At 46.1% G+C, this 24,556-nt stretch overlaps 10 protein-coding genes across 10 annotated transcripts; 4 read left to right on the top strand and 6 right to left on the bottom strand.

Annotated features, from left to right (window-relative positions):
• The first annotated feature begins 11 nt into the window (after nucleotides 1-11).
• Nucleotides 12-1,893, top strand: EDB82DRAFT_446968 (major facilitator superfamily domain-containing protein). Its single transcript, XM_025726246.2, has 4 exons — nucleotides 12-416; nucleotides 481-564; nucleotides 616-799; nucleotides 884-1,893. The coding sequence occupies exons 1-4, from the start codon at nucleotides 112-114 to the stop codon at nucleotides 1,868-1,870; spliced, it is 1,560 nt and encodes a 519-aa protein (XP_025580831.1). The 5' UTR covers nucleotides 12-111; the 3' UTR covers nucleotides 1,871-1,893.
• Nucleotides 1,894-2,098: 205 nt separating this feature from the next.
• Nucleotides 2,099-3,287, bottom strand: EDB82DRAFT_446967 (uncharacterized protein). The gene is made up of 2 exons (XM_025726244.2): nucleotides 2,459-3,287; nucleotides 2,099-2,405 (listed from the first exon to the last, which is right to left on the bottom strand). The coding sequence occupies exons 1-2, from the start codon at nucleotides 3,150-3,152 to the stop codon at nucleotides 2,332-2,334; spliced, it is 768 nt and encodes a 255-aa protein (XP_025580830.1). The 5' UTR covers nucleotides 3,153-3,287; the 3' UTR covers nucleotides 2,099-2,331.
• Nucleotides 3,288-5,199: 1,912 nt separating this feature from the next.
• EDB82DRAFT_525944 (uncharacterized protein) lies at nucleotides 5,200-6,305 on the bottom strand (the record flags this gene model as incomplete). Its single annotated transcript, XM_065609149.1, has 5 exons — nucleotides 5,200-5,355; nucleotides 5,423-5,626; nucleotides 5,742-5,988; nucleotides 6,071-6,151; nucleotides 6,205-6,305. 5 exons carry the CDS (start codon nucleotides 6,303-6,305, stop codon nucleotides 5,200-5,202), a joined length of 789 nt encoding a protein of 262 aa, XP_065463736.1.
• Nucleotides 6,306-6,370: 65 nt separating this feature from the next.
• EDB82DRAFT_546289 (alkaline-phosphatase-like protein) lies at nucleotides 6,371-7,072 on the top strand (the record flags this gene model as incomplete). Its single annotated transcript, XM_065609464.1, has 2 exons — nucleotides 6,371-6,481; nucleotides 6,542-7,072. 2 exons carry the CDS (start codon nucleotides 6,371-6,373, stop codon nucleotides 7,070-7,072), a joined length of 642 nt encoding a protein of 213 aa, XP_065463735.1.
• A 2,286-nt stretch (nucleotides 7,073-9,358) lies between these two features.
• On the bottom strand, nucleotides 9,359-10,791 carry EDB82DRAFT_502705 (uncharacterized protein). Its single transcript, XM_025726239.2, has 5 exons — nucleotides 10,449-10,791; nucleotides 10,178-10,387; nucleotides 9,820-10,123; nucleotides 9,614-9,766; nucleotides 9,359-9,550 (listed from the first exon to the last, which is right to left on the bottom strand). Exons 1-5 carry the CDS (start codon nucleotides 10,479-10,481, stop codon nucleotides 9,426-9,428), a joined length of 825 nt encoding a protein of 274 aa, XP_025580825.1. The 5' UTR covers nucleotides 10,482-10,791; the 3' UTR covers nucleotides 9,359-9,425.
• A 576-nt stretch (nucleotides 10,792-11,367) lies between these two features.
• On the bottom strand, nucleotides 11,368-12,648 carry EDB82DRAFT_576242 (uncharacterized protein; the record flags this gene model as incomplete). The annotated part of the gene is made up of 4 exons (XM_025726238.1): nucleotides 11,368-11,747; nucleotides 11,805-11,960; nucleotides 12,013-12,541; nucleotides 12,619-12,648. The coding sequence occupies 4 exons, from the start codon at nucleotides 12,646-12,648 to the stop codon at nucleotides 11,368-11,370; spliced, it is 1,095 nt and encodes a 364-aa protein (XP_025580824.1).
• A 2,933-nt stretch (nucleotides 12,649-15,581) lies between these two features.
• EDB82DRAFT_557279 (general substrate transporter) lies at nucleotides 15,582-17,317 on the top strand (the record flags this gene model as incomplete). The annotated part of the gene is made up of 5 exons (XM_025726237.1): nucleotides 15,582-15,816; nucleotides 15,864-16,061; nucleotides 16,109-16,670; nucleotides 16,717-16,959; nucleotides 17,008-17,317. 5 exons carry the CDS (start codon nucleotides 15,582-15,584, stop codon nucleotides 17,315-17,317), a joined length of 1,548 nt encoding a protein of 515 aa, XP_025580823.1.
• A 73-nt stretch (nucleotides 17,318-17,390) lies between these two features.
• On the bottom strand, nucleotides 17,391-19,621 carry EDB82DRAFT_433486 (uncharacterized protein; the record flags this gene model as incomplete). Its single annotated transcript, XM_065607728.1, has 5 exons — nucleotides 17,391-17,790; nucleotides 17,846-17,907; nucleotides 17,958-18,462; nucleotides 18,555-19,217; nucleotides 19,275-19,621. 5 exons carry the CDS (start codon nucleotides 19,619-19,621, stop codon nucleotides 17,391-17,393), a joined length of 1,977 nt encoding a protein of 658 aa, XP_065463734.1.
• A 254-nt stretch (nucleotides 19,622-19,875) lies between these two features.
• Nucleotides 19,876-21,753, top strand: EDB82DRAFT_502693 (alkaline-phosphatase-like protein). The gene has a single exon (XM_025726235.2). It carries the CDS (start codon nucleotides 20,044-20,046, stop codon nucleotides 21,598-21,600), a length of 1,557 nt encoding a protein of 518 aa, XP_025580821.2. The 5' UTR covers nucleotides 19,876-20,043; the 3' UTR covers nucleotides 21,601-21,753.
• On the bottom strand, nucleotides 21,751-24,018 carry EDB82DRAFT_502692 (uncharacterized protein). The gene is made up of 4 exons (XM_025726233.2): nucleotides 23,688-24,018; nucleotides 23,256-23,641; nucleotides 22,381-23,197; nucleotides 21,751-22,328 (listed from the first exon to the last, which is right to left on the bottom strand). Exons 1-4 carry the CDS (start codon nucleotides 23,967-23,969, stop codon nucleotides 21,918-21,920), a joined length of 1,896 nt encoding a protein of 631 aa, XP_025580820.1. The 5' UTR covers nucleotides 23,970-24,018; the 3' UTR covers nucleotides 21,751-21,917.
• Nucleotides 24,019-24,556: the final 538 nt, after the last annotated feature.

The following is a 24,556-nucleotide window of genomic DNA, read 5'->3' as shown; positions in this document are numbered from 1 at the left end:
AGCTGTCTTCCACAATCGTCATTTCTTTTGTATTGCACTCAACGGAGCTTTCAATTTCAGCCAACAGTTCAATCAATCTCATTTTTATCGTCTCTGTTTTGTCAATTCCTGATGGCGTCCAATAGTGTTGATTCGGCAACGCAGCCAGCTGTTAGCCTGACTTCGTTGCGCCATGATAAGAGCGAAGCGCCGAATGCCGACAACGTTATAAATGTGGAGCACGATGAAGAAGGTAGTATGAAACATGTTGATGCTGATTCGACGCCTGTATCTGCTCGCGAGCATGCCTTTGCCGAACTCGGAATCCCAAATTGGGAAGAGTTGGAGAAGAAGGTTGTTCGTCGGCTTGATATGACCCTTTTGCCAACGCTTTGGCTTCTTTATGTCTTCAATTACCTTGACAGAGCCTCCCTTGGGTAAGCCATCACCAATGACGACGATTCTACTTTTCATGCCGGAACTAACCTTCTGATCACTTAGGCAAGCTCGCCTGAGTACTCTTGATGAAGATCTTCGATTAGAGGGATCGCAGTTTGGCTCTGCTGTGTCTATCCTCAGCGCTGGGTAAGTGCAAACTCGATTTCGTCTCGAATTCTCTCCTCTAATGCTCGGCAGATATGTTCTCGGTCAGGTTCCCTCCAACATGATCATTGGCAAGATTCGGCCGAGTCTATACCTTCCCGGTATGGCCATTCTATGGTCTGGGGTTTCAGCTGCCGTTGCTGGAGTCAAGACTTACGAGGGTCTCTTGGCCGTTCGTTTCTTCCTCGGTTTGGTTGAAGCACCCCTCTTCCCTGGTGTAAGTTCCACAACGATATGTGCAACATGGCAGGTCCCTACACAGAGTACAGACGCTAATTTGTGACCGCCTTGTTCATCATAGGCTATCTACGTAATGTCGAGCTGGTACACCCGTCGAGAGATCGCGGTCCGCATTGCCATCATGTCCACTGGAGTCTCTCTGGCCAACGGGTTATCGGGTCTGATCGCCGCAGCAGTCTTCACTACACTTGAGGGTGCACGTGGTGTCGCCGGTTGGCAATGGCTTTTTATTGTTTTGGCTCTGTTTGGGTCAGCATTTGCCTTTGCCGCTGTGTTCCTACTACCTGACTACCCTCAGTCCAAGAGTGGAAGTGCCATGTGGACTATGACGGAGGACATGCGTAAGGTTGCCCAGGTCCGAATTATCGCCGATAGAGTCTCCGAAGTTGAGATAAAGTCTACCATTTGGACTGGTGTCAAGCTTACAGTCATCGACTATAAGTTCTGGCTCCTTACTGGTGTCAACATCGCCATCTCGGCTGCTTACGGTTTCTCCAACTTCTATCCAGCTATTGTCCGTGGGTTGGGCTATGACAGGATCACGGCACTTCTTCTCACTTTTCCACCGTACTGTGTCGCTGCGGCTACGTCCATTGCTGTAGCTTGGAACTCTGATCGTGTTGGAGAGCGTGGATGGCATTTTTCGACTCCTATCGCCGTTGGTCTCGCTGGCTATGTCATCTGCATGATTACAACGGCGACTGTTCCTCGATACTCAGCTTCGTATCTGTTTATTGGAGGCCTGTTCGGTGCCAACCCTCTGATTCAGACGTGGCTGTCTACTACCCTAGCCCGTACTCCGGAGAAGAAGGCTGTCTCTGTGGCCCTCTGTAACGTTCTCAGCCAGATTGGCAACGTTATAGCGCCGTTCTTCTTCATTGACTCGGATGAGCCTCGATACCGCCTGGCATTTATCCTCATGTTTCTCATGGGTAGTCTTTGTATCACCTTTGCTTTGACCCTCAAGTACTGCCTCTGGAGGGAAAACAAGAGATTGTACCGCGAGGCACAGGAGAATGGAACTCCTTACATGCCGTATCTGCAGTAGATTGGTCCTATCCATTAAGCATGAATTTATATATAGAGGCCTCATTTATGGGACTAGGATGAATATTAAATCATTGGCTTAGCGCCGCGAATCCTGCAATTTTCAGTGATCAGTTTATGCATTGCGCTTGGTTAAGTAGTTTTGTCAACAGTAAACAAGTAAGATTCTTTGTTAAACTAAAGCGTGCTGCTTGACAGATTCGCTCTCCTAAGAGGCCACAGTATTACAGTTAAAGTCTTTAACGCTTATACGTATGTTCGTATTGCAAATCAGTTGTTGTGAGACAAACTTCACTCATGTGACATGTTGAGTTCCCTATCCGTGCGGACGATCAACTTGTAGTTCAAAATCTTAAGTACATTGTGAAGACTCAGGCTTCAGTTGAGAGTCAAAGATATTTATATACGTAAGAATAAAATCCCCATTGAACCTCCAATCTCATCACTCGGCTATCAGGATACTTAACAGTAGTTCTGTCCGTTACCCTGGAAAGTTCCAGACTGATAAGCACCAGCAGCGTTTCCAAGACACTCGGCTGCAAACATGTTAGCATTGAACCATAACTCAAATTACAATAATGTAACTTACCAACAGTGACGATCTTCAGGTTGTTCTGTCGTGCCCAGTTGATCAACCAAGGAGTCAATGTGTTGACAGTGCTGGCATAGGTCTCGTGCATGAGAGGGATGTGGCCGTTGCCACCGGCGCCAGCCTGCTGGAACTTCTGCTGGCTCTGCTGAGCAGACTGACCGTTCCAGTCACCAGAGTCGACGTCGTTGGTGATGACCTTATAGCCAAGCTGCTGCATGGTGGGAAGGACGTTGCCGCCAGTGGCGAGGTAAGGAGGACGCATGTAGGCGGGCTTCTTGCCAATGATGTTGACCATGGCCTGCTCAAACTTTTGCATCTCCTGCTTCAGCTGGTCGGTGCTCAGACTGCCAAAGTTCTGGGGGTGGGTCCACGTGTGACTGGCGATTTGGTGGCCAGAGTTGTAGGCCTTCTTGACGGCGGCTTGGTTGTTGTACACACAGCCGTACAGCTTGCCGGTCCAGAAGAATGTGCCCTTGGCGCCGGCCTGGTCAAGGATGTCGATCAGTTGGTTGGTGTATTGACCAGGGCCGTCATCGTAGGCGAGGGCAAGAACGCCGGGCTTGGAGCATTGGCGAATGACTTGTCCGGCAGCCTGACGGTTGAAGATTTCGATAGGGTCCTCAACAGCAGCGGCAGCGACATTGCCGACAAGGAGGAGGCTGCTGAGAGCGGTGACAAGGAAAGACTTCATTTTCGAGTAAGTATGTACAGGAATTTTCGGAGAAACAAAGAGTGGATGGATGGTTGCCAAGCAAGATTGTTTTGTGCCAAGCTGGGCTTATATAGTTCTAATTGATCTCCTCACCAAGATATCAACCCTGGTTAGATGTCGCATCAAGCTGGATCTTTCAGTTGTGAAGTGGATATTAGACCCATGTCCAAAGTGGCCTATCGGAAGATCTTCTGACGGGACAACTGTTCAGGCTAAACTCGATGATCCCTGTCTTCCCCCCCCCTTAACTCATTAAACTACCGCTGTACCCCAGTTTCTCAACGGGTATTTCCAACTTGTGGACAGATGATAACAGCCGAGAAGTGTTGGACTCGTCGGCATTAATGCCATGTGGCTCGATAATGCGGAGATTCGATGTTTAGGTTGCCATTCTGAGGAGACTTGAGTCCCAAATGGATGGGACGGGCATTCATCCTCCGGCATTGAGTTGATCTCGGCTAAAATGGGACCACTTCCATCTATGACAAGTTGTTTCAAGATCCGGAGATGAAATACCCCGTCTGTTTTGGAAATCCGGCTCAACGTCCAAGTGTCTGGGTCTCCGCTGGCCAATGGCGTTCTGCGACAATTGCAATCGGTAAAGTCAACATCATCATAAATCAAGCGTTATTGAGGTTATTTTTCCTGGTCAGTAAATCGCTGAAACTCGTGATCTGCCCATGTTTCTAGCCGAGGGGCAGATGAAGACCCTGGCTTGTTCTGCGTGCGCAGCATGTCTGCCAGGAACTGCCTGTTTCGCCTTTTTCCGTAACCTACCCTATCGCTTGGAAGCCATAATCAAGAAAACATGGCTTTAGATAACCCCAACAATCAGTAATTGGTACGAAGATTTTATTTCATATAGCAGAACTTTTTGCTTGAAAACATCTGTGTAGTCGTTTATTTCGCAATTGAATCATGGACTTGGCTAATCACTCCTCCCACAAACACAGACACGTCACATGACACCTGAAAGACTGCCTCGTCTTACCAACATCCATCAGCAAGAAATAAGATAGGTGAAGCGTGGAATAACGCAATTTTTCTGCTGTTAATTGACAGTATACCCAAGTCTTGACATCTACTGGATATCACAACGACATAATGTTTTATATTTTGCTGTTTTGTGTACCCAGAAGCATGGGAGATGCCAGCCAATCCTGTTGACTCATTAGCACTAAGTACGTACCTTAGGACGAACTTGATGGCGCGGAATGATAGCGGAATGAGCAAACGCGAAATCCACCACCCAAACGGAATTACATATTTCAACCCACCTCGCTAGACCGTCCAGGGTTAACTCGTCTGTCGCGCTAATCGCCTTTTTAGCTTGGTTCAAGTATACGTGCAACGCGATGCGGGTTTAAAAATGAACAATGAACCATCTGTTGTCAGTGGTTATTTTCCCAAGACAGAGCATAACAGAAAGGATCTCATGAGCTTTGAGTTTCTCTGTCCAAGGTAGGCAGTGGTAAGGTTGTTCAACCAAGCAGCCTCACACGTGACTGGGAGCTCCACTAATCACGGCTCTGCATTTGCTGACATTATCACTCAAAAGGAATAAATACATCTGTGATAACCAGCTATTAACATCGTATTGATCATGTAAATGGGGGTCTTCGTAACCCTTGTGTTTCTATCTAAGAAGCAGGAAGTTCCTGCTTTTAATAAGGGAATCGCTGCACGGGCTAATCCCTCCTTAAGAATAGCTCAGTCTGGCATATCTTATCACCTTGTAAGACTAGCAGGGGCATTTCCAATAACATCAGTACCATCAATTGACATGTATTGAGCGTGTGAGAACGCCTGGACTCGCAATAAATGTGATCGAAATATATGTCTTGCGAATTTCATGAAATTCAAACCATGCTGTCAATCCCTTCGTGTTTGTTGTCGTCGTCTACAAAAATCCGCATTGGTTTTCCTGAGTTGCTTTTGCTGTTCTAGCTTGCGTTGATGAAGTAAAAGTTAAATCCGAAAGCATGAAGATGGGGCACATATTGAACGAATCCTTTCAAGAAAGTTACTACCACGCTGTTTCTTTTACCACAGCTTTTTCCTGGTCATGGGAGTCTGTACTGAAGGCCTCCTCTGCTGTCCTCGTCTTGAGAGACCCAAGCTTGTGCAAGGGCTGTCCACTTGCGAAGAGCTGATCCACCTCTTCCAAACTTCGGCCCTTAAGCTTGGGAATAAAAAAGTAAGCAAGAATGACCATAGCTACACAAATGCCGCCGTAAAATAAACCCAACCTTGGCTCCAAGCGCTGCATAAGGCTTGCTAAGAAGATAAGGAAGCGTGAAGGATGTCACAAAGGTGGTCAAGACTGAGATGAGAGAGGCGAGGAGGTGGGTCTTCTCCTTGATGTGACTCGATGCGGCTTCAGATACGATCACGTAGGATATGGGAGCCCACGAGAGTGCATAGGATGCAGAGAAGAGCATAAAAGAAGCGACCTAGGATAGATTAGTAAAAACAGCACTAAAAAGAGACATCGTTCATGATTGAAATACTTAAAAGGCTGTTCCTCTGTGTTTCGTTCGGATTGGCAATTGTCCCGACAGAGCCCACAACAAAGAGGAAGATTGCCATACCAGTGCCTTCAGTAAGCAGAAGTAGTCGTCTATTCACCATGTCGACAGTGTACGATGTAATGAGCAGACATATAAGTCCGAGAAAGGAGTTGATGACAGAGAACAAAAAGCTTCTGTGCCCGAATCCCTGAGAGAGGTAGAAGATAACCGAGTATTGTGAGGCAAATGCCTGACCCGTGATTTGCTGCTCAAACATGGCCAGGATGGCAACCATCGTGCGGGATCTGTTTTTTGGCATTCAGTAGTTCGGTCCATTTACCCTTGTGATCCGTCGAATGGGCATGTTGAATGGCTCGTATCTCGAACTCAATGTTCTGTTCCGACTTGTCCTTTCGAATTCGACCCAGAGCTTTGGTGGCTTCTTCTACTCGATCCCTGGATAAAAGCCTAAGAAGTTTTTAGTCTGACCATTTACGTGGCTCTGACTACCGTCTACGTACCATCGAGGACTCTCTGGGACACAAAACCAGAGAATTAGAAGGAAGATGGGAGCAAAGAATTGTAATGCCACAGGAATGATCCAACCCGCGTTACTATCCATTGAAGCTGTGCCCCATGTAACAAGAGAAGCCACAAGAGAACCGAAGAGAATCATGAGTTGGAGCGATGAGGTCATCAGGCCGCGAAGGGCCTTGGGAGCTGTTCATGAGTGACAATGGCGCTGAAGGAGCAAGCTATGAGGCATATCATCTCATTGGAACCACCATCATGGATCATGTGCACAAGTACTATGATAACAGTCTGGAAAACATCGGTCGTGGAGACTCTTTCGTTTAGTACGGTGCAAGGTGGGCTCAGGCGGCTACAGCACCTTCCAGACTGTACAAGATGTTTTCCACAGGGAGTGGTTTTCGGGTACCTCTTGTGTTCAAACCCACAGCCGAAGTCGCGACTAGAGTCAAGGAAAGTGTTGTCACGGATGCGTTCTGCACGGTCATGGATATATTACCCACGATTCTTGAGTATGCGGGTCGTCAACACCCTGCTTCCTACACCGGTAGACCGGTTATGCCTCTTCGTGGCAAGAGTTGGAAGTCCTTCTTAGATCGACTAGAGAATGTGTCCCGCTACTCACCGATACATGATGAGGACTACGTAGTCGAGTTTGAAATCAAGGGATCTGGTGCGGTCCGTCGCGGAGAATGGAAAATCACATTTGTCCCTGCCCCTAAGGACCCCCAGCGTTGGGAGTTATTCAACATCAAATCAGATCCCGGGGAAACAAATGACCTCTCAGAGGCTCAGCCTGAGCTCATGGTAGAAATACTACAGCTGTGGGAGAACTACAAAACTGAGGCGGGGTTGTAAGATTGGCGAGTGAGCTTTCAGGTGTGGGTATAGCTACCCAACAAGGCGCCCAGAAGGATACTGTCAAGGATGAGATGGAGGATCCTCATTTATGAATCAAGTATATCAAGCGTCCGGATATCACACCGCCAGAGTTACGAAGTTTTGTGCCATCTTAGTGGGGTAGTAAACACATGCACCGAATGGTCTCGTTCAACTTGAAATGCTATGGATTGTTATGCTCCGAAGTATATATCCTCCTGCTGAAACACCCAATCTGGCAGGGAAAAAAGATCCCACGTTATTTCCTGAGATACATTGAACATAGCCTGCGTATAGTCTCCCATAGACGATACATGATCATCAACCGGAGCTGCAGCAGCAGACACGATGGATGAGTCCAGTAGCTGATTGACGTGCTGGTTCCAGTCCACAGATGATACGTCTTGCGTAATGTCGTAAGAAGAGCTACCAAGCGAACCAGCCAAACTTGCACGTGTCTGGTATTCTGATTAACATCGTCGTATGCTCTTCGGAATGGGGAGAGCTCAGAAAGGTAGAAAGCCTCAGAAGGGCCACTGACCCCTCCAACCTCTCCATCTGTAAGACTGAGGGAGGGAGAACGTAAGTAGAACGAAGCTGGAATGACGTTAGGGTTGACTTACTATGTGCAGACTTTCTTACTGAGCTCATGGAACCCAAACCGAACAAGACGACGCGTAAGAGCCTGAGTCTGTATAGCATATCATACCGATATCAGCATCAGAAATAAGTACAAAGGGTAGCGAGTGACAACATACTACTCGTCCAGGAATCAGCGCACGATGTTGTTCGCTTACTACCTTCATATTGGAAGTGATGTTGTCTATCAACTGTTGTCGTATACCAACATCATTCTCAGCATCGACCATCGAAGCGGCATATATGATCATGATCTTGGTCGCTTCATAAACGGTCATATGAGTCGTACAGTCTGAGAATAGAGGACGTATGTTCTGAACCATCATACCCAGGATCCGGGTTACGAACGCAGCATGGTCTCGATAAAGGTTCTGACACTGAAGTGTAAATGGGAGAGGTGCCATAGGAATGCTGAAGCGAGAGGGAAATCGAACCCGGGAATGGAAATTCGTATTAGATCACACACAAGGGTATGGTAGGTCAAATGAAGTTGGAAGAAGGGCTATAAAGTGTTCAGCTCCTTATAGACGTATATACTTAACTCTGTGAGTTGGAGCTGTGTTGAGATCATGTTCGGCCATGCTTGCAGAGCATGTAATGCTTTTAAAAAGGGTGACTGAGGGCTTGAGATGTCCATCCCGCCAGGGCTTGTTCGAATGAGACTCAGATTTACTGTTAGTTAGGGTGCCAAGAAGAGGATTAATAGTGCCTCACCGGAGTACTCGGGTCCTCAAGAACATAAGAAATAAGAGGTTAGATCTTAGATTGTATTTCTGTACCTCTTCTTCTGACGGAAGTGTGTCAGAATGGCTAGGTAGAAGTACATGACCGTCACGGGCAGTTGGCTGAGAGACAAAACACTGGTCAGACATGGGAAGAGGGATCTGTGGCGTCAACGAGCAAATTGTCGGAGCATAAGAGAGAACCTAACCGCTCTCCGGAAGTTCGAATTCCTGACAACTCACCTTTAACAATTCAACAACAATATCTTTTTACATGCACTTCAGTTTGAACAAACAAATAACAGTTAATATCAACACTAGTAGCTGTTCAGCATGAAGTTAGCAGTCGTTGCTCTCCTCACTGCTGTGCCAGCCATTGCGGCTACTCTAACGCATGAGGTCAACTCTGAATCCTCTAATGCGCCAGCCAGGCGTGAGGAGCATGTTCCCTCTAGGCGAGCTTACCCTACTGATAAGCATTCCAGGAGGTGGAATGCCCCCAGGGTATCAGAAAAATTGACCGCTGGGAACATAAGAAACGAAATTAGTAGATCACTTTATGCTCCTTAGGATACGGGTCTTAGACTACTTATTTCTATAGGCTAAGACTCAGGAGGAAGAAAACCAGGTGGTCCTAGAGATCAACCTAGGGGCGGAAAGCCATGTGGTCCTGTAGATCAACCCGGAGGCCCAGGAGGAAGGAAGTCTAGTGTTATAGAAGATCAGCCAGGTAGTTAGTCAGGAGGCCCAGGAGGAGGTAAACCAAGTGTCCCTGGGGGACAACGTGGTGGTGGAAGCCAGCCTAGAGGTGGAAGCCAGCCAGGTGGCGGCGGTAGACCCGGTGGTTGTAAGCTCTGATTGTACTGGCAATAGCTAGCTGTATATCAAATTGGTAGAAACAAACTTGACACAATATGAAATACTTTTGCAATTTATGATTACGCTCTACCTATCTCACTCACTTGAGAACCCTATTTCTTAATATCAAATGATTCATGCGCCGTCTCATGTCTTACAGGCCGGTTAACAAGTGGCTTCAATCCAGGAAGTGCAACTACAGTAATGGCAAGAGCCATCTCAACCATACTCAGTGGATCTAATCCCAACGTTAGAGAATAGGGTCCAATAGGAAGGGTCACAGTGCAAAGAATGAACTTACAGACAAGGTTCTCCTGTCCAGTGCCAACCTTGAGGGTGATGAATCGGACCATGGTAGTACAAATTGTCAGAGCTCCGAGAATGAAGGTGGCTGTAACACCAGTAGAAGGCTTGAGAACGCCTTGAATAAGGAGGATCAGGGGCAGAGCGTAGACTAGAAGCAATTATCAATACGTGCATGTCATCGGATTGTCCACTATCACCTACCAGCAAAGTAGCAAGCCAAATTTAAAGTGAAGTTGAGAATGAAGGGCTCAGGTGCATAAAAGACACTGCAAGCACCCTCTTCTTGGGACCATTGGACAGAAACATCCTTTCCACAGAAAAAAGTGTCGTCAAAGAGAATGACCAGGTACGAGATACAGACAAACGCAGTGATGCCGTACAAAGTCTTTCGCATGGCGGAACTGACACCGTTGGAGGGCAGGAAATATGCCCAATAGAAAGCCAGCATACTCAGTTTGGGGAACCCCATTCCAAAATCGTAAAAGTAGTTTGAGGCAAACGAAATCTGGGCATTTACATTAGTTACCACCCTATGGTGATTCCGCCTTGATAATCATACCTTTGACAGCTTGACTGAGGTCTCGTATTTATCCAAGACGCCCATCTGATATGTAAGTGTGTCGCAGATAATGAGAGCCAGAGCATTGAGAGCTGAGACTATCAAAAGCCAATCTGAAGCATCGAGTTTTTCGCGAGCACGGAACAGACGAGCGTAGATTCGGAGGCCGACGAAGAGGTAAGATACTGCCAGAAGGATCCACTCCGAGATCTGGAAGGACGTCAGCACAAAACAGAAACAGAGTGCAATACAAGTGGGCGAAATGGCTTACCATGCAGTCCTTTCCATCAATAAAGAATGCCATGTTGAGTAGTGACGATTGAGAATTAGACAATGAAAGGTAAATATTGAGATTAAGGGAATGAGAGACGTTGAATAAGGCAGATCCGGTTTAAACTATTAAAAAAAACATTTTCCTTTTATCTCGACCCTTGCGATGTTGGACACCACTTCGAACAAAAAAAGAACCCACCTCGGTTACGGGAGAAAAGCCAAACAGGTTATCAACAGCGCAGAGTGTGACACAAAATGGTCTTTGGGAGATGTGGCACGATAATATCCGCTGCATATGTGTGGCGCATATTCGGACCAGAATGACCAACACCAATGGCCGGAAATAATTGTACCAGAAAGTCCCTAGAAAAAGAAATGAGTAATAATAGGTTTTCTGCGTCGTCCATGGGTTGAAACGGAGAAAAAACTGGGTTGGGTTCTGATTGGCGTGGGAGACCCCGGGCAAAAATGAGATTTAGGCGAAATCATTGGCTCGCGGCTTCTTACCCGTTGGGACCGGTAAGCCGCAGACCCTGCACAACATCCTGACACATGATTTGGAGAGAGTAATTGAGACGTTGCATTTGTTGGTTGACAGCATGTAAAACAGCGCAGGAGAGAGGCAAAGCTTCATTTACACACCAATGGCGAACTACGGACGCACACCTCGTGTACGGAGATTATTCTTACTTTGGGTTTCTATGCCACTTTGCACGGAATGGATGGGAGACCAACTGTGCGAAAGGATGAATCCTGTAATACCTAACAATTCTTTTTTATCCATATAAGATCATCATCTTGAAGGATGACCAATCGCAATTTGTTATATCCCTGGTGGTTCCCCGAAAAACTCCTGTGTTATATTGATTGCTTACCCCTCTGACGGGGGCAAAAAGCATTTTTCTGGAAAGATGGTATTATTCCGTTCCAACCCCTGCTCTCCTCTCGGTTCTCTTCCAATCACCATCTTCCCTTGATTGATAAGTCACGCTTACGCGGGCCGACTTGTAGATCCCTTGGAGGTTATTCAGCTCCACTTCACTACCCGAGTCTTCCTCAGGGACTGCTGCTACGCGTGCAGTGGTCCCATAAGGCTCAGCATGGTGATCCCGGCCGCTAGAAAGCTTGTTGAAATGACTCGACGAGGTAACCGTTGCTGAGTGCTTGTGATATTCTGAACCCGTTTGTGTTGTCCCTTGTTTTGTGGAGCGTAGACCGAAGCCGTGGAGGAGAGACTTGAGTGCAGGAAGAGACACCACGACGATCGCAGCCGCTAGCTCAGTCATCGACAACACATCTGAGCTCAAGATATAAGTAAGTGTAATCAACATAGTGATAAAGGATCAATACTTACAAACATTAGTCCATGCGTGAATTGTATCGATGGTGACAAATCTGCCAATACTTGCTCCTACTGTGATGATCCCCGATGCAAATATGGCAACAAGACCTGCCATGTAGCGCCGACTAAGTTGAAGGCCGAAAAGGAGAGGAAAAGGTAGAAGGAAGACTGCGTTCCCAAGTCAGCGCAGTATTATGGAAGTAAGGTGATGATAACATACCCAAGATGTCTGAGACAAGGTTCATTCCCCAGTCAATGCGAAAGACCATCTTCGATGCGAACGTGCTGCAGTCACCCTCTGGATCCCAATTGACCGCGACATTAGCACCGCACCAGAAGGTATCCAGGAAACATGTTGTTATCATGAACAGTACAGTCAATACCGTGCTTGTATAGAGGGCCTTGCGCAGCAATGGGAGTGTCTGTGGAATAAGCTTGAAGTAAAGTGCCAGCAACGCCAATTTTGGTAGATAGATTCCAGTATCATAAAAGTAATTCCCAGCAAATGAAATCTTGGCCAAAGCGATCTGGTCTTCGATGCTTCGTGGTGGCGCTTTCGGATCGTATTCGTCCATTCCCCCCAAGTTATACGAAGCTGTGTCGGTTCCAAAGAGAGCAGCAGCGTCGATCCATGATGCGATGAGAAACCAGTCGCTAACAGTGAGGCTCTGGCGTTGACGGACGGTTCGAAGAGTTAACCGTGCAAGAACAAGGACTGATGCTACCCCGAAAAGCACGGCCTCGATGGGCTGCAAGATCATGTAGCGTTAGCAAGCGAGCTTGATCCAGGAAAGGATTTGCAGTGTGGAGTTCGATTGGGACTTACCACGACGGCCTCTTTAGCGACGCCAGGCATAAGTAGGGAAGTCAACAAGATAGCAACTGTCACTAGCTTTATCAATGTTATTGGTTTTGATCATGAGTTCACTCTTAACGAAGACGGGACTGGCGTCAATTAAATCCAGAAGCCCCTCCCGTGTTGTCTGACATACATGAAGGCTGTGGGTGGCATGTCAAACGTCAAATAAAGGTTCAATCTACATCAGCACACCCAAATTTTAGTCTACAGGCTAGAACGGAATTTACGATCTGTTTTGTGTGAACGTTCCGTGAAAATAATCTCGGAGCTCGCATACGCTCATTCAGTTTCATGCCAACTCCGGAACTTTTGCAGAACAAGCATATGCATCTGTCTCAAAATGGTAGAAATAAGGGGTAAAAGGTGCTTATTCTCGGCTGTTCACTTACGCGGCTTTATTTGAAGACTGCCGTTGGTTAGCCCGTCTGCAAAGTCTGCAAAAAGAAACGGCAAAATGCAAGACACATGCATCCACTTCTCGCTTCACAATGTCCAATCTGATGGCTATAAAAGTGGCAAGGTTGACGAAACTGCCGTCGGATGACAGTGGAATTCTCCAAACGAAGCTGTTGGTCAACTTTAAGACTAAAGTTCCTTGTCACGCATTGAGATTTCTCATTTCGGCCCTTCGAAGCACGATGGTGCGGCACCGAAGTGACCAACTCGACGCGTTTACGGCACGGTTTGAGAGATTCCCAGGATATGGAAATTGTGACAAAATACCGTTGCAGTGATATCTGGCTAATGGTGTGGCTAATGGTGGCGCTAGAATCTTCAATGAAGAGTTGGGAGTGTCGGGGCGAGTTCCGAAGTGATCGACATGAAGAAGATGTGTGCAAGAAATTTCATCCATGGGAATCCAAGCTTAGGCATGCTAATTAATTGCGGTTGAGGCGATTGCGACTGTCAGTGCGTAAATCGCAGTGACATGGATGACAGAATAAGTAGTTCGGTTCCCCGGGCTATAACCATACTCTTGACTAATTTGTTTTGTCTGCTAATCAATCTGTTACCCGCACTATGACAGCTGGGTGGGTCGTAATACCGACTCGCTTACCCTGCAATGTTGGTCAAGCCGAGACTAGGACAAACGACAAATCTCGACCTGCCAGAGTGACAGCGTTCTCGGCCTGACCGACCCGCTACAGCTAATCGTAGAAGTTGAATTGACGCTCCTGTAGTTGGAAAAGGTCACGAATTATGTCCTTTCCATTAAGAAAATCTTGCAGTTTTTACAAGCTCATATATAATTATAAAAAAAGAAAATATAGAATAAGACAGAGTATTCTCTTAGTAAACACTTTCCCCTCATGATAGTTTGTCAGTACTTTGTCATATTTTATGAAGAGCTGTAAGACATACAATTCCATATTCAGGGTAGTGATTTCTGTCCAGTTTCGCTTTGCATTGACGCAAGATTACGGACAAAGCTTATCCCTTCCCTAACGGGATTTTTAGAGCCCCATTCGAGAGGGTCAAGGCACGTGACCGATGACGACTCGGACGCCATGGGTTCGAACTCCATTACCCCCGTAGTAAGCACCTATTATATTAATATACATCAGTCTTTAACTTGGAAAAGTAAGTTTCGTCATATCTATCGCAGAGAGTCTAGTTATTATATAACTGATTACATACTGTGGTCAGAAAAAACTAAAGGTTTACGTTTCAAAAACATCGATTTAACTGATAGACAAGTTGTAATATCATGAGCCAGGCAATGGACAGAACTATATTGTAAGCTGCGTCTATGTCCCTGACTTTACGCCAAGTCTGAATCCATCAAATGAAGATAACACCAACTAGTTATAAGAAGAAATGTAAAATATGTGCATTGACAACTGGCATATTATATGCGTTGGGTAGCTCAACTGCAGGACTGCTCGAAGCTACATGTTGGGTCGTTTGATGTGCGTAGGCCCCTAAAGATATCAAGAGGTCGATCTCGACCGTTCATCGATGTGAAGGTGCTGCGCCTGAGCATTGCGTCGTTAAGCCCGTCGAGACGTCATTTGATAGTCTAGTCGTCGTGTCAGGACGCATGGTATGATCCGAGCGGTTTATTATCTAGAGCTTCTTTGTTGTCCTTTGATCGTGTCGGTTACTTAAACTATTTTCAGTTTCGGCCTCAAAAAAGGCTTCGACACGAGCGGAGGTGCACAATTAACTGAAGTCTGGTGGAGTACGGTAAGCCAAAAGGGAGGTTCGGTAAGACACGTTCTTCACAAAGGGCATTCCCAAATTGCGTCGCGTTACGTTTCTACCGTCCATCCGACCAATTCAGAGATCCCGTCGCGTGAAACGATCCTACCGGTCTACCATGTCAACAATACAATAATGAATTCGCGTGCTATCCCTGGTTGTGTATTCTATGCTATATAGAACATTGGTCCAGTTCTGCCATTGCATAGAACAATTCATCACCATACCTCAATTCGGTATAAGAGCAGAGGCCTAATGGGAAATTGCAGCCAAGACGGCCTGAACATTTGTCGCCACCCTAAGCTTCATCAGGGACCTGAAGGATATCCAAAGACAAAGACTCATTTCAGTATATCAGGTTCCGTGTTGGGCTTACGGTTATTCGAAAGATCGATGGCGAAATCTTGTGAAAATCTGTACATTTAGCGACCAATTCAGACCATGTATGATTTGGCTTTCTGGCCTGTGTAGCGAGCCCGGATCTCGCTCTCGGAAGTAGTATGCGAACTTGCGGGGTCCGGATCTCGTCCCCTGGGAGGTTTGCGCTACGATTTCCAGGGTAAAGCATGGAGTTGTTGCCGCTAACAAGGATGTACCGCACAATAGCTTGAACGTGTCAATCATCCCAGTTATCACGACATCTTTGATACTGAATTCCATTTTATATAAATTATCCTCAAGCAGCATTATTGTGCATTAGTTCAAATAAGTAGAATTTGCCATTCATCATGGGCGTATTTACCAAGTTTCGATACTTTAATCGTCGACTCACCTTGTCGTGTGTGCTTATTGCTGTATCAACTTTTAACTATGGCTTCGACAATCAAGCTTTCGCCACCACCCAGGCGATGGATGCGTTTGACAAACAATTCGGTGTTTGGAATGAAGTAACTAAGACATATATTCTTGAGCCATCTTGGCTTTCGTTATTCAATAGCTTGAATTACATTGGCTTCGCAGCTGGTATGTATGCCTGAATCATGATAAGGTTAACGAGCTTACACGTTCAGGTGTTCTCATTGGGACTTGGATTTCTTCGCGATGGGGCCGACGTTGGTGTATGTTTATCATGAGTGTATATGCTCTTGGTACGGCTACCATCGCCGTGACTTCTTTCCATAGAGAGCAGATTATGGCAGCCCGGATTCTCAATTACGTCTACGTTGGCATGGAGCTTGGTGTTGTTCCAACGTTCCAATCAGAAATTGGTATGTTGAATCTCTACCTATCACAATTACACAACTAATGAAGAAAGTCCCGGCTCAAGCTCGCGGGTTCATGGTCGGGTCGTACCAACTTAGTTTGGCAGTTGGCGGTCTAGTCATTAACAGTATCTGCTTTGGGACGAGTTCCATCCCTGACAACCGCGCCTGGCGCATTCCACTCGGAATGTTCTACATTGTTCCATCAATCGTCGCCGCATGCATTTGGTTCGTTCCAGAATCACCTCGTTGGCTGCTTCGACAGAACAGATTGGAAGATGCGCGTAACAGTCTGGTCGAAATTCGCCAAGGTGCTTTCACAGACGATGAAATTGATGCTGAGTTCCAGGAGCTTCAGATATCTTTGGAGCAAGACCCAGAGCAGGGTCAATTTGTTGAGCTCTTTCGAGGGCTCAACGTGAAACGAACTCTCATTGTTATTGTGATTAACTTCTTTCAGCAGTCCAGCGGCCAGGCGTTTGTATCTCAATATGGTGCGGTCTACGTTAAGACTCTAGGGACTATCAATCCATTTGGATTTAGCTTAATCACTTCAGCCATCAACATCGTCACAATTACTTGCATTCTTCTTTGGGCCGATATCGTTGGGCGACGGTATGTACCCTGACCTTGACGCGCAGGTGGAGCTAACGAAGTTTAGAGTTCTTTTGATCGCATCATCTTGTACCATGTTTGCCGCCATGATCACCATGGGAGGGCTTGGTATCGAGTCTCCTGTTGATGATGCGAGAAAGACTGGCGTGATAGCCATGATGGCTATCTTCGCCTGCGGATTCTCACTCGGGTGGGCACCACTAGTCTATGTGGTTACTACTGAAGTCTCTGCTCTCCGTCTTCGAGATCTTACTTCTCGTGTTGGCTTCACAACCAATGTTATCATGAAGTCCGTCCCAATCTCAATTCTGTATGTCTAATGCTAATGAAGTTCTAGTTTCACCGTCAACTTCAGCATCCCATACCTCACCTTCGATAAGTACACCGGCCTCAACAGCAAAGTCGGTTTCATCTTTGGAGGGATGATGGCTCTAGCCATTGTCTTCGTCTACCTTTGCGTACCGGAATGTAAGGGTAAGACTCTAGAACAAGTAGATTTTCTATTCAATCAAGGCATACCTGTAAGAGACTTTGGAAAGGTGGATGCTGCCGAGTTAATGCGCTCGGTACAGGGAGAGGACAACTTGTCAAAGGTGCATTCTGGTCATGACAAGGCCGCTACTGTAGCAGCAGAAAACCGCGTGTAGTCGTTGGAGTTGAATGTGTTGGAACGTTTAATGCGGACGGGTGAAGGAAAGGATATATATAAATTGTAACTATCTAATACTCAGACGTACTGGTATCGGTATAGTTATTCATTTGTAGATCAAACAGGTCCAAAGGGAATCCGAGATCCTGATTTCCAAATACCATATCAGTTGAGTTGATGGAGTCATAGTCAATAAATGGAAACCCAAGCGACGCAAATGAGTCAAGGGATGTACCTGCTATTGACTCCGTGAGGTCTTGGTTCTCACTTGAAATCGGAAAAGACCAGATATCATGTGCAGAAGAATTTCCGCCAGGTGGCATACCAATATCTGGGTGACACAGGCTCTCATCTAAACTTGGGTCCTGAGCTCTGACAGCGGGATCTTCTTCTTCCTCATCTTCCGGTGCAAAAGCATGCTTAGAGCGACGATGCAGCTTTTCTTGTAGCCGTAGTGCTCCAGGAGATGCACTTCTATGTAAATGTCAGTACGGCATTAGTCTAGATGTCGATATTGTAAACGTACGGTGAGCTGGGTGATATATATCTTGTCCCCAATCTTGATATGAGATTCTCAATGTCAGTGACCTATGAGGTTGTTAGATTGTAACTCCTGACAAAGCGGAACTTCAACTCACACAAGAGGCAATCAACTCGGCCTCGGGTTGGTTTTGAGATATAATAAGTAAGATCTCAGTGAGTTTTTGCTTAATGACTGGCAGAGAAGATTCTCCACTCGAAGGAAGCAAACTGGCTAAACTATCGATCATCTTGACGAATTGATACATCACTACAGAAAATGTGGTGGTTCCAAGATGACTCTTTGTCCCCATGTGTCGAACTTTAGACCACATGTCGATAAATCGTAAGGCGGTCTGGAGACACTGACGTTGGCAATACTCTATGTATGCTCTTGGTGTTTGATCCACTGCCTTGGGTGATACCGCTTCTCTAATACCTGGGGTCAAGAATCGATGAAGATCACAACGAGAACTCAACAAAACAGTATGGAGTGTTGTGTACGTGCGTGCCTCATCTGAATAACACATTAGCATGAGTCTATTGTCATCCCGCTGCAGCTCTTCAGGCAAGGACTTCTCGAAAGACGCAAGTTCGAGATCTAGCGAGCGTAACTGTCCACGGCTGTCATAGGGAGTTCTTCCACTGAGAATAACGTGTCGAGTGTATCTTGGAGAGTATCAGCAAGTGTCTTGCAGAACGATCTCATATCTTACCTTAGGACTCTATCGCGAATGTCATACAGCCGGAACAGATTTGCCAACGAATTCAGATCAGTATCCCTGTCGTTTTTTATTCCCAGGAAAGGCGCCTTGGACTTTAATCCAAGTTGGAAGTCATGTTGGCTGCAAGGGAGTCTAATGTGTATTCTTTGTGTTGGACAAACGGTCAAATCTTCAATACCCCCGGAGAAGATCTTGTCAACTGCATATATTGACCACATTATTCGTCGAAGACATTCTTGTCTAACAGGATCAATAGATGGACGTTCATAATTGAGTCGTTTTGTGAACGCGACCCTGGAGGCAACAGAGAGTAACATCCAAACGTCCCCGGCAAAGCGCATCGAAGAAAGAAACTTGACAACAAGCATCAAAGCTTGAAGTTTGGGTACTGACATATCGCCCATGTTGTTAACCAACGCGTGCTGAACTTGCGTCATCCACGTATTCGCTGTTGCACTATCTCGTCCTTGGATAGGTGAAAGCCGTATTGCGGAAGCACAAATGGCTTTCAGTAGTGTGGTATCGAGTTTCCCTTGACTCCACTCAGCAATTGTAGTGGCTCGATGCAGGAATATACAGTCTGCGATGTCGATGTTGTCAAAATATGTATCAAGGTATTGTTTGATCATATCTCGATTTTCGTGGTTAAATATCCTAAATCATAATTGATGAGTGTGTGTACAATTAAGCACAAGACTACTAAATACATACCGGCCAGCATCTTCAGCCACGACATTGGATATGTCCATTGAGGAATCCTGACTGGGGATTGATCCATGTCCTGTTGGGAGAGTACTTGCCGAAGGCATAGGCGACTCTGTACCAATGTTGAAACTTGATACTGCATGACTACCCCCGAATTGACATTCGTGTCTTTGTGCTTGGCATCGGGCACAAGGCTTTGTCCCCGAACACTTGGCCTTCGCCAACCGGCAAGAATCACACGCGCGCAGAATCCTCCGCCTCTTGATTCCAGCCTCAGTCAAGTCTTGGCCAACCAATGGCTCGGGAGTATCTGCCACATAGCTACAAGTCAACTCCAACCTCTCGCAGCGCATACACCCTAAGTTTCGGCGATCACATTTGACCTTCCAATTTGTATCAGTGGAGTACCCCGCAAAACTCCAAAGAGTACGAACCTTTCTAGCGCGGCATTGTTTGCACGCGAATTGCTTAGGTTGCGGGGGGCATTCAACCTGGTTCGGAGAATTGAGAGAGTCCATAGCGAGATCCGGGCGACTTCCAGGTTGTTTGAATGAGTGGGCATTAATTGGTTTTTACAATGGTCAATCGTGAGCACGTCAACCGGGGTCTAAATGGCGAGGGGCGAGATCCGTGAGATGTGGAGAACGACATCCGCGGCCAGTGAGGAGCCAGTTCAGTCATGTGAGAGTTTTGCGATCATGACTAGACAGATAACTAACCACACCAAGAAAAACAACAATTTAAACTTATGACTCTTGAGTAGACAAAATTGAAAATGTCTCAATTTCATTCACTTCCACCAAAGCCTCTGCCATTAATGGTTGACTCTAAAAATGGAGGAGACAAACCGAACTACATTATTTTCATGCCCGATCAATTGAGATATGACTCTCTTGGCTGCACAACCTCTCCCAACTCTGGCATTAAAACTCCAAACATCGATGCATTTGCTGCACGGGGAAGTCTCTTCACAAACTGTTTCACGCAAGCGTCTGTGTGCTCCCAGTCACGATGCAGCATGTTCACAGGAACATACCCTCATGTCAGCGGTCACAGAAGTCTTGAAAATCTCATCAAGCCATGGGAACCCAATATCTTTCGCAGTTTGAAAGAATCAGGATATCACGTGGCTTGTCTCGCACCTAGAGGAGACACTTTTGCACCGACTGTGACCGAATTGAGTCTCAGTGAATATGGGTTTCTTGAGACACCGGAGTTTGTGCCGAAGTTTGCTGGGGGTGGAAGGGAGGTCGATGAGAGTATATGGGGGCGTTTATTTTACCGAGGGCTAAGAGATGCGGATAAGACCATGGACTATGATGAAGCGGTCGTGCGATCAGCTTTGACGTGGTTAGACTGCCCACCTCAAGATCAGCCTTGGGTTTTATTCATGCCGCTCATCTTTCCTCATTGCCCATTTCAGGTTGAAGAGCCTTATTTTTCCATGTACGATCGCTCAGAGATTTCTGATATTGAGGCAAAATTGGAGAAGAAGACTGGGTATGAGCCGCGATATATGAAGGCGATTCGTGAGAAGTACGGGACGCATCGGGCAACGGATGACATTTGGAAGGAGATCAAGGCGACATACTATGGCATGATCTCTAGACTTGATGATCAGTTTGGACGAATGCTCAAAAAGGTGGATGACCTTGGCATTTGGAAAGATACTGTCACTATGTTCTTTACTGATCATGGTGAATATCTTGGTGACCACGGACTTATCGAAAAATGGCCTTCGGGTCTTTCTGAGACACTAGTCCACGAGCCTATCATTATTGGCGGTGCAGGTTTACCTGAAGGTAAGAAGATCGATGCAATGACGGAAATGGTTGATCTTGTACCGACTCTGCTCGAAACTTCTGGAATTGGGGAGAAGTTCTCTCACAATGGTTTGTCGTGGGTTCCGCTGCTGTGCGGTAATGCGAAAACGCACAAGCAGTATTCTTTCTCTGAAGGTGGATTTCTCACTTCGGAGGAGCCTATTCTTGAGCAAGCACCCTACCCATACGATCTGAAGGCGGGCCTCCAACACGAAGATACAACATTGGTGGGAAAGGCTATCTCGCTGCGTGATAAAAACTGGACCTTCATTTACCGACTTTACGAACCAGCAGAGTTGTATGACCGATCTGCTGACCCCCATGAGCTGCATAATCTCGCGGGTGATTCAGAATATAAGGATTTGGTGGATAAGTATGAGAAGGCTACATTGAAGTGGCTATTAGAAGGGGCTGATGTAATGCCTTGGACAAAAGACCCAAGATTTCCAGAGGTCAACTTGAAGAGTCCACAAGAACAGATGGAGGAGAGGTTGAAACACGTCATATAGTCACAGAAGAGAAAATGTTTAGTTGTTCACGATTTCCAAAGTCCAGCACTGACTTCCTTCGTCGCTCCATAATTCAGTTATTCATGCACTAGGTGGGGATAAACTAGAAGTTTATGCATACCATGGTACGTTTAGATCAAACAAGGAAAGGACTATATATATATTATGAACAATGTAGGACGGAGGTATGGAAGCTGGAGGAAAGTCTAAATAAAATACAGATTGCGCCGAAAGAAATTTTGTATTCAATATCATAAACCGAACTCGATTGTTTTTGAAAATCAGTAGATTGCTTGGTGGCCAAAAGGAGTAACGGCTTAGTCGAGGTCCTTCGACACCTTTTCAACCCAGCTGAAAGTAGGATCGAACCCAACATGTAACGTAACAGGTGATGTTCCTGTGATATTACGAAACATAACCTCCCGCTTGGGAATACCTGGTAATGTGAACTTATCGGGTTTAGATATTCCTTTTCCACCCTTTCCAAACTTTGACGCAATCTCATAGATCTGGCAGTTCACAATGACGCGCCGCAGCTTACAGTTATCCTCCCATCTGAAGTGATTGTCATCGCAAGACTGGTCTCGAGATAGAAATCCTTTCAGAACGGAATGTAAGAGAGGCTTTGTCGGATCATCAGAAACACGAGGAGACGCCCAACTGCTTGTGCAAGAAAACTCGATGATTTCAATATTGGAGGCCCGGGACAGTACTTTTCCTAGTTCATCCTATTGTAATATGTCAGTATATCATTATTTGTGCATCCTAGGGCCATCTTACTAGGTCATCTTCCTCTGGAGCAATGTCGATTTGTCTCAGAAGAGGCAAATTGTCAATAAGTCTCGCAATCGTAGCCGGTGTGAGGTATGGCAATTTACAACCACTAATAATACCGTTGTATGATATACTGAGCTTCTCTAGACCCTTGTGTTGGAGAATAGCCTGGATGAGGTTGTTTGGCAGGCCTGGATTCTCGGATACCTCAAGTGGGTACTGGCCATAGTCGGCAAGGTCCAGAACCTTGAGAGTATGGAAGGAACTCAGAAAACGGCTTCTGGCTTCTGTAGCTCCCTGAATCTGACTTTCAGTCACGTTGTGGCCAGAGACTGCCATGTTGACTTTTAAGCTCCGCAAGTGGACATCCAAGCCTGACGTTCTAGCTGTTGAAAACAACTCGAGCAGTTGTTGAAATAAGAGAGGAGAGTTGTTGTGCAGGTGTTCAACCAGGAGCTCTTGTAGTCCAACAAAGTCGATTGCCCTTATCAAGGATTGAACTGAAGTCGGATCAAGGTCGGAGACCTGCATACTGAATGATTTGAGACAGGTAAAGTAATGCTGGTTGTCTGCATTTTTATCTGTGCTTACAATCCGAGTCCAATCATTCAAGAACTCAAGCGAGCTTGTGCGTAAATCGAGACTTCGAAGTGTGGACCTTGAATTCAACAGAAGGGAATGAAGAATGTCTGTCTGGCCGTAGGCCTGCAGCGCTAGATGTTTGAGATTTCTGATCTCAGACAGCGGTTGGTAACTGCAGTAGCCAAGGTCGAGAGATAAGGCCTGTAGGTTTTTGAACCCGGCGATACTCTGTGCCATCGATCTACAAGAGAGGTCAGTAAATAGTAAGATTAAGCCAACGCCCCATGTTTGGAACTTACTGCGTAAGAAACAAAGCCTCAAAGATTTCGATGTTGTCCGCATTCTTCAACATTTCTTCAACATATCGATGGACGATATAATCATGGTTCCTGCCCGCCTGAACGGATCCAACGACGAGCTGACGGACAAAACTTGCGCACGCAGGCTTTTCCTGGGGCCTGAGATCGGTTGGGTAAACGTCTTTCTGGCCCTTGTAGGCACCTTCCTTCTTCAATTGCTTACGCTGTTGGATGCTCAGGTGTGGTTCAATGGTACGAATGAGTCTTCCGATATGTGCGTGAAACATGGCAGCAACGGATATGCGCCGGTAAAGCCACGGGGTGATGAGTGAGTAAAAACCCTTGCATGTCCTGCTTAATCTGCTCAATGCCGATTTTTCATTTATCTTGGAGGCTGTTAATATAAACTTGAACCTTGTTAGGGTTTCTTACATTATTCAACACCGTGGAAAATATCTCGGGCGGCAGATTCGATAACATGTTGGTCTTGGATGCACTCAAAGATTTATTGGGTCTTTGTTTCGTCTTACCTGCGGCATATTTCGTCTTGGCTGTTTTCTGAGCGCTTTTCGCTCTCGGATTTGGGTCGGATATTGTTGTTTTTCGCTTTTGAATCTTTCTCGGTTGCGGGGGGACTGCCTGTTGCACGAGGTCGACCATGTCCTGTTGATCTTCTCTCGCCTTACTGAGCCTTGAACTTCTCCTGAGCGACATATTATCTTCAAATTTTATTTGCCTAAGATAATGCCTTGTAAACGTTGTGTGAGACTTAAATTCTCGCCCTGGCTTTAGGAAAAGGGGAAGTAAGATTATCACTTAGATTATTGAAGCTGACTAAAGTATCTTTTGTCAGCAAATACAGAGCTATGATTGGTACCGTTTTCGGTCACGTGTAAGACTGCGAATCAATTAACACAGCTTACCGCTTCCTACCCTAAATAGCGAAATTCAAGTCTCGTGAAATCATCTCTGGTATGCTATATCTTGGGGAAAGTAGCTGCTAACAGCACCTCTCCTGTTGACCATTATTCCTATACCGGGCGGCTTCTGAGTTGAGACTTACATTGTTCAGTTGGTCGATTGACTTGACAGACGGTGGGCATCTCTCAACGCTGTTATCATCGCTCTTGTTGGTCTTGTATATCCTCAATCGCAATATATAAAAAACAATCTCGCGTCATTGTATTACAAATTCACCTCAGGTTTACTTTGGTTTGATGCTAGTAACTTATTCAATCAATGATGAGATACACTCAACAGTATTGTCAATTATGTCTTTGATAGAGGTGAGGCTCGGATTC

This window comes from Fusarium venenatum (genome assembly GCF_020744135.1).
Source record: "Fusarium venenatum strain MPI-CAGE-CH-0201 chromosome Unknown EDB82scaffold_3, whole genome shotgun sequence".
Taxonomy (NCBI): Eukaryota; Fungi; Ascomycota; class Sordariomycetes; order Hypocreales; family Nectriaceae; genus Fusarium; species Fusarium venenatum.
This window is presented reverse-complemented; position numbering and strand designations above follow the sequence as displayed.